Consider the following 8,723-nt stretch of genomic DNA (forward strand, 5'->3'; position numbering starts at 1 on the left):
AAATAAACTAGACCAGATCTACCTTTTACTAGTCTGAGTCGGTCGGACGTGCCTTAATGTTGAGCCCTGAAAAATTTATAAATCATAGATACTAAAAACTAAATTGTCTAACCTGCTCCTTCTCATTCTGGGTGTTGTCTTCTATTTCTTGCTGCTTCTTTTCCTAGTAATAAAATTAAACATTCATGTTATTGTCATTGTTAATGATGGGCTTGCTGACAATTCAGAGTTTAAAAAAAAATCACTGGTCAAGTAGACCAGTGGTTTAGTTAAATTCAATCATCCATTTTTACCCCACCATTTGGGAAAGGGTTTGGTACCGGTTCAATCGGCAAAGATAACATCAAAGAAAAACAAAGAAGAATTTTCTCTCACATATATATGCAGATGCAATTTTTTGCGTTTATTCCAACTTAAATCCCTAGTACTGCTTGTTTTAAAGAATAAACATGAGTACTTATTGTTTTTTTTATAATATCCACGTCCCATGTTTTCACATTGTAATGCTCCCAATTTGTCAAAATGTATGACACTATCTGTCTAAACCACTGGTCCAAATTACAACTTTCTCTACTTTCAATTAAAGGGGAAGTGAAACAACTAGTCACTTGTACAATGTTTCCTTTAACAAAAAATACAATGTCGTCATAATCTTTAGCTTCCCAGTTGAAGAGGGAATTTTTAGTCACAGAATTGGGGAAAATTAATGTTTTCTGGCATTGGGAACTAGTTAAGTAAGGGTGAAAAAACCGCTGTCAATGGTCCACACAAATATTCACTGATCGATCAGCATAGATATATTCAAAAACTTCAAAACTGATTTAATTCCAGTTAGGCCTTTAAAAACCTACGTCAAATATCCCTGGACCGAATTCCAGGTGTGATATTTAAAGTGGATACCCAACTGCCAACATTGCTATCTACCACAGAAAACGAAGTTTTAAATGTTGTGAGGAAAATGTTTAATGTAACAATAATGATTAATTACTCTTTATTTTTAAGGTTAATGATGATAGGCTGGCATATGATGTATCCCAAATATGCTAATTAACATTTTGTACTAACTGAATCATCTGACTGAACAAACACAGATCGATATGGCAGAAAAAAAATAATGACTAATTGTTGTAAAAGCACTCCAGTTTATTCTATCATACGCACAGATTCAATCTTTTAGACAATCTCAGAAATAAACTTAAAATGCATTTAAGAGGTTAAAATTCCGGAAAGGTCCAATTTTTTACTGGTCCCCTGGACTGATTACATGAAGAAAATTACCATTCATTGAATATTAAACTGGTTTGCCAATGGATTTCAAAAACTCAGTGTGACATATGTGGGTGAAATTGTTCACCTGGTATCAATTTAGAGTGGTACTTTCTTGAGACCTTTAAGTGTTTACTGGACAATATTGTTGTCTCTCAGTATCTTTATTATGTTTATGTGAGAATAACTTTCCATCAATTTTACATATTTTTCGAAAAAAAAAAAAACAAAAAAAAAAAACAACTACATTCTAAAGTGATTGCAAAATCTTAGCTTGATCACAAAGTTTTACTTATAACAAAACAATTCAATAACATATACAGCTAGACAGTCCAGTCCAATACGAAAAATTGTAATATTACAGAATATCATAATATTATTCTTATATTACTATTTTTCGTAATATAGTTAAATTACGAAAACTCGTAATATAGCATGTTGTAAGAGACTATATTACGAGTTTACGTAATGTAAGACAAAATTAAGCCTTGAAAGAAACTGAATGATGTTAAGGAAAGTATGACGTCAGAAATACATTATGCCCCAATGGTACTAGTATCACGTGGTCATTTTGGTCAGTGACGTCTATCGAAAAAGTATGAAAATGCAAGAAGAAAGTAATGGGTGAGTGAAAATTTTGTATTATTATTCTTATATAAGAATTTTCCCAGAGATGGGAACAATTTTCCATAAAACTTCAATGTATCTTAAAACTTGTCATAGTGTTCTATAATCCCCGAATTCCCTATATTTTTCCCGAAGTCTACCCTAAAAATCAGACCCTCATCTCCAACATCGAGACAGGATATAACTTGTACAATTTTCACTAGGCTTTGACTCTGCATGCACTCGGATAAAATGCATCAAAACAAAGAAAATGCATGCATATCCACGATGATTTGATGAAACCAGAGACGTAAAATCTCTCATGAAAGATAACAAGCAGGTTGTATCAGAAAAAAGGGAAGTAACTCTTAGAAGAGTTAGAAATTGCTTATATTACGAATTTTAGTAATATTACGATTTTTCGTATTGGACTGGACTGCTAGATATGTCCAAAAGGGGCAAATGTCCCTGATGCATGGGGCATAACATTAATACTGATTATTACATTTTTATTACCTATTCCATAAATTAAAACATATAAATAAATAAATACCTGTCCAGTGGAGCTTTCATCTGTTTGCTGTCTGTCTTCTTTACCCTAAAAGTACAGAAATAAATGTACATTAAAATTTTGGCAGATATTGGCAGGAAGTGAATATAAACTGATAAAGAGGATAAACAAATGATAAATGGAAAACAATTGTGTAACTTTTAAAACAACAAAAAATGTTTGTAAAACACTTATGCCCCCCTCCCCCACAAATTGGAATTTTTCTAAGTCCAAAAGGGCATAACTCTGTCAAAAATGGTGTGATCATATGATCATACCCAAAACAGAACTTGACCAAGATATTCATCTGACTAATCTGTATACTAAATTCCATTTTAATATGTGCAACTTCTCCAAAGAAAATGCGGAAACTGCAAATAATTGGAATTTTTCTAAGTCCAAGGGACATAACTATGTCAATTATGTTGCGATCGTACCCAAAACAAAACTTGACCTAGATATTCTTCTGAATAATCTGTATACTAAATTCCATTTCAATATGTGCAACCTCTCCAAAGAAAATGAGCGGAAACTGCAAACAATTGGAATTTTTTTAAGTCCAAGGGGCATAACTCTGTCAATTATGGTGCGACCGTACCCGAAACAGAACTTCCCCTAGATATTCATGTTATATACTTGTATACCAAATTTCATTTCTGTATGTGCAATGGTTATGAAGAAAATGAGCGGAAACTAAATGGACCGACAGACAACAGCAAAGCAATATGCCCTCCCTTCTTTGAAGGGGGGCATAAAAAACAAGGGATTAAATGATTTATTCTGGGATTCAGAGAATCCTTGAAAATTCTAAGGAAGATCATTATTATTTATAAGGAAAATAAAAGACAAATACCTTGATTTCCAGAAACTTTTCTTTCATTTTCTTCTGTCCTGCAGCATAGCTGATTCTCATCCTCTTCTGTTTTTCTTTCAAGAGCTGAAAATTAGAGCAATTTTTTTAAAATCATATACAATCAAGTCATAACAAGAAGTCCGTGAGTGAATGCTTATCAGTAATACCCAAACTAGTGTCATGTGAATCTATACTTTACTCTGTTGACATCAGCATGATCAGATTCATACAAAAATAAATTCCATCACATAAAGAAGGTGTGTGAAAAAATTCAAGCATCTTCAACATGTTCAACACGTAGTTTCTGAGAAAATTGCACCAAAATTTGTTACAAGCACACAAAGGTAAAAATATTTACCCTGTCTCCCCTTCAAAGGGGGGTAATAATTTTAAAGAAGCCATTCCTAAAAATACAGATAAGGCCTAATCTAACAATCATTGGAGTAATCTTAAATTTGTAATACTTTCATACTGTCATATACATAATACAATGTAATGTCATAACAAAGTTTATTTTTATAATACCTCATCATCTGATGAATCACTGAGGTCGTGAAATCCCGCTGACAATTTCCTTTTCTCTGTTAAGCGTCCAGTCTCAATATATCTATCCATCATAGATTCTGCATCTTCTCTGTCATCTGTATAACAAAATTTCATTAAATAAGGCAATTGTTATAAGCAGGTCCAGTGAATCTCTTGATTTAATTCAAATTTTAAACTTTATTATGTAACTAGAATAGAAAATAAGGGCTCCCCAGAAATTTGTTTATTAAATTGATTATAGTGTCAATGTGCATATAAAACATTCAATATAAATCATTTGCATTTGACATGGTATTTCCTTCTATATAAAACAATACAAATTAAATTACACTCAATTTTCAATGACATGCAGTCACATGACAAGACTTCCTTGCATATGGAAAGACACATGTTAAAAATATGCCTATATTCACAGCACAAATTCAGTGATTGGGAAGGGCTTGCGCCATGCGCGGCGCATGGCGCAAGCCCTTCCCAATCACAGGGATTGACATTAACGGTTGTCCTATTGCCCGGGACAAGTAAATCATCGGGTCGGGCAAGTAAAATCATCGATGAACTTGTCCGATCGGGCAAGTGGATATTTCTGATAGAAACTTTTTTTTTTAATCTTAAATTAGTTTATAAACAAATCAATGAATTGAACAGTTGATTTCCGCCAAAAATGTGACATTTTTTTTTGCATTCGGAATCCCTTGTTTTAGGTTTCTGGATCATACCTTTACATTGTATTTAAAAATCGGGTTCGTTATTCTGTTTTCTTTCGTTCACTCTCTGCCTGACAACTTACTATGAACTTACGATACATTCTTACGAAATATATATAATAGAATAGCTTATTTAATCACTTACAGAATACAAAGAACACCAGTTGTTCTCGGTAATGTTGTATCTTGATTCAAAACATGATAACTGTTTTCCTTTTAGTTGACCTTAATCGCTTGGGAAGGGGGGGGGTAAATTTTCAACTAAAAAAAGAAAAGAAAATATCACTAGTGCATTGCTGTATGTGTGTTAACAGGATAGTAAATTACAGGAAAGTTGTTTGCAGTTAAGTTTAAAATAGAAATTAGTTTGTTAACGTTTGTAATATTTACAGTATCAAATTAAGATACAGCAGGGACCAACCTAGACCCAAAATTTAGGGAGACTTCACTTCTCCCTCAGAGAAATTTAGGGAGAAGTTTTAAAATTTAGGGAGACTTCTTGGCGCTCGCGACGCTCACTGATCATTAAAACTTATTAAAAATGAAACCATTTCATTGTTTATAACTTAAAATATATGTCATTAATTTTTTGTACTGACATCCTAGTAAAAATAATCAAAATAAAACAGAGAAAGAGATATAGAATCTGGTTTTTTTTTTTTTTTTGGCAATTACAAGGTATATCAAGCAAAAAAAAAAATCATAAAACAAAGTTGTTTTTTTTTTATTTTCCATACTATGCACAATTAACTTTTGAATTCTATCTTTTAAGTTTTCATTTTAAATTTTCAGCCTCATAGCATGGTACAATTTTTTGTTATTTTATTTTTAATTTTTTTTAGTATTATTTTTTATTATTTCTGAAAAAAAGGTTTTGGTGTACATGTACTGTACATACATACTGCATGCTGATTGAACTCCGTATATCAGACGTGTAATTTCTTGGACAGTGATAACTCCACAATTTAACAGTAAAAGTATGTCAGTATTGACAGCATGAAATAATTATTTGGCAATAAAAAGATCTAAAATCATCTTCAACATCTTTGGCATGACATCGATATATGACCAGCTGTTTTGCGTCTGGTATAACAATGGGGTTTTTCATAACCGGAAGGGTAAAATCTAGAGGAGTTCCGACAGAGTATTCGACGCATTGGTCATTTGTAGCGAAACAGGTGCAAGTGTCCTGCTGTTTCGTTTATTCCAGCGGTAATTAAACAAGATTTATAAATTAATGAGGGTTCTACCATGTTTCTTAATAGATTCTTTTATTATTTTCAATAAAGGGTTTGAAAATGTTAAGGCGACTTAAACTTCGCTTTCATGATAAATTACGGCGAAGTTTGGAGCCCAAAAGCGACTATTTCGCCTCAGTCGCCCCCTAGGTTGGTCCTTGAATACAGTAACTGAAATCTTCTTAAAAATTTTTGGGCAACCAAATTTTGCGTTCGGGCAAGTCAAAATTGTAGTTCACTTGCCCGAATGACAAGTGAATATAAAAGTTAATGTCAACCCCTGGCGCCATAGTCGCATTGAAGTGAAAAATGGCGCAGTAAACTTAAAAAAGAATATTTAAAGCACAAAATAGTGATAATTTATGAATAACACTTTTTATAAGCTTATACATTGTATTGGTTTATCCTTACCAATGAAATAAATCCCTATTTTAATAGCAAAATTTCCTGCACACATTTCAACATTAAAACTAGGTCATACACATGCAGCTTGTTCATTCCTAACTTAATTTGATTTAAAAAAAAAAATCAACTTGTATACAATATAGTAAGATACCATTATCATTATAATTGTTCCAAAAAAATTTAGGCATAGTAATAAAAAATAATGTTATTATTACAGTTTTATTGCCATTTACACTGTTTACCGATGTTGTAATCATGAATCTTTCCACAATGACAATTGTAACTACTCAGCCATTTCCATAAACGAAAAATAGCTTATAGTTTCTCTTTAGGAAAACACTGAGTAGTTAGGAATGCCTACAATGACTGCTGTTAATAATAGTGCTTCCGTCATGCTGTCTGTTACGTATATAGTTTTCTTTCTACCATGCGGTTAGGAGAGCTATGATTTTATTTTTCATTGACAATAAATTTGTTTAAAAATATATATTAATAAGTTTATTTGTTTTTATTGCACGACCAGTCGGTCTAGTACACAGACATTTTACCCGACCGGACCTATGTTTTACTGGACTCAGTCCGTCCGACGTGCCTTAATGTCAAACCCTGCAGTTATATTTTTATTTGCCTTTCCATGCTCTGAAATCCATTCTGTCAATTCATTGTCTCGCCATTAGTTTTCAACCTGTGCACTTTTTGTGTCTCCTTTGAAGAAGAGTTCCTTGGAAATTGCCTAAGAATTTACATGATCTTCAGGCTTGCAAGTGTGCAATTTCCGCATGCCTGCTTCCAATTTTACCAGGTCCCGGGCATTAGACTCCCGGGATTTGTCAAAGAATGTATCATTAAATAATCTAATTGCAAAAATAAATTATGAGCCCCTTCATGGTAACTGTGGTACTACTCTTTTGCAGGGCAAAATAATAATGTTTGGCGGAGTTTTTGTTCATAGATAATTAAATGACCTATTTAAAACAATCACTTTTACATCATATTTCACCAAAATATATCATGTTGCCCTGCAAGAGAGCAGTACCGCAGTTACAGTGAAACGGTCTATACCGGTACAGCCCAGCTTGCATGTTTCTGTTTCATATTGTGGAGTTACAAAGTACTTACTGTTATCACAAATCTCGCTTGAAAAGATAAACTCTGACCAAAAAAGCATTGCGTTAAGTGATGACACTATTTATCTCAATAACGTTCCATGTTTTCAGGGATTAATCTAGGGCATATTTACTTCCAAATTATATTGGGTGTTTTCCCCTAGAGAAATTTCCCATGAAGATCTAATTTTCCCCTTTTGATGAGTAAAATATTCCCCTTACAATTGTAAAAACCTCAAACATGTCAAATATTTCTTTTTCAAGTAAAATTTCAGCATGTGAGAAATATGGTTTTACTTTGCTACTTTATGCACTTTAAATATGGTCATACAATGCTGACAGTCAATTTGGCCCCAATTCTGGGCTTGCCCTGCACTCAAGTGGTTCCCATACCTCGCTGATTTTCCAAATTTCTCCAGAAAGGGTAGTTTCCCACAAAACCTAGATTAATCCCTGGTTTTAAATTAGAGAATTTTAATTTTAATAAATTTGAAAATCCAAAATGGCGTCCAAGGGGGATAAATAAATAATCCTGAAGCCAGACTTTGTCAAGACTTGATAAAAATATAATCGTGATAATTAAAAAATGATAATGAATAATTTTTACTTCAAAAGTGCATTGAACCTTTTTTTTCTTTTTCAATTTCTAACCTTGGCCTAATATTTAAAATCTAATGGATTTGAGAAATCCAAAATGGCGTCAAAGGGAGATAATTTTAAACCAACCTGAAAATCCCAGGACCACAACTTCATACGGTGATTTCTTCTTCCCCTCTTCCCAGTTAACGATAACTGTATCATCGACGTCACAGGCACGTTCTAACCAGTCACAAGGCGCAACACCGACGTTCTTCTCCTTCACAAAGTTGATAATCGCAAACTTCTTCATCTTCGTCTCCCCTGTTCTCAGCACCAAAAACGACAAAAACCACGTGACTTGTTAGACCAATCAGATTCTGTCGATAATTTCCGTGAAAAGCGGAACGTGCCGATTGAATTTCAATAAATTTATTCATATATATGAATTGCATTTCTATTATTTCTTTGTTTGCAAAAATAATTTATTTATTGTTAGACACGTGTTACACATAAAATAAGTTCAAATAATGATGAAAATAAGAGTACCGGAAGTGGCGGCGGAAATATACGAAGTAACACGAAGATTTGAAATTCAAAGCAGCAAGCTGTACAAATATTGCCCATTGAATTTTACAACGATTTTCAAGACTTCTTTTGACTGCTAACGGTGAGTATTTGCCTTTAGCAAATTGTGTATGTTCTTTTCGTATATTTTGTGCATGATAGAGTCTATTAGCATTCTACATAATGTTAAACTGTTCGATAGTTGGTACTGGATAAAAACGACGTCGAGTCTGTTTCAATGGCTGCAAAATGTATATATATATTTGTAAGACGTCTGACGATTTTGAAAGTGCTTCTGTCTAT

The 8,723-nt window shown here is 33.0% G+C and overlaps 1 protein-coding gene across 1 annotated transcript; it reads right to left on the reverse strand.

Annotated features, from left to right (window-relative positions):
* Nucleotides 1-112: 112 nt before the first annotated feature.
* On the reverse strand, nt 113-8,181 carry LOC134261547 (uncharacterized; the record flags this gene model as incomplete). Its single annotated transcript, XM_062743973.1, has 5 exons — nt 8,004-8,181; nt 3,801-3,916; nt 3,276-3,359; nt 2,426-2,470; nt 113-163 (listed from the first exon to the last, which is right to left on the reverse strand). Coding segments are annotated over exons 1-5 (459 nt in total), but the record flags the coding sequence as incomplete, so codon positions are not given.
* Between the last annotated feature and the right edge of the window lie 542 nt (nt 8,182-8,723).

The sequence above is a fragment of the Saccostrea cucullata genome, unplaced genomic scaffold (genome assembly GCF_032062105.1).
Source record: "Saccostrea cucullata isolate Sc308-1 unplaced genomic scaffold, CSIRO_AGI_Scuc_v1 ctg865, whole genome shotgun sequence".
Lineage (NCBI taxonomy): Eukaryota > Metazoa > Mollusca > Bivalvia > Ostreida > Ostreidae > Saccostrea > Saccostrea cuccullata.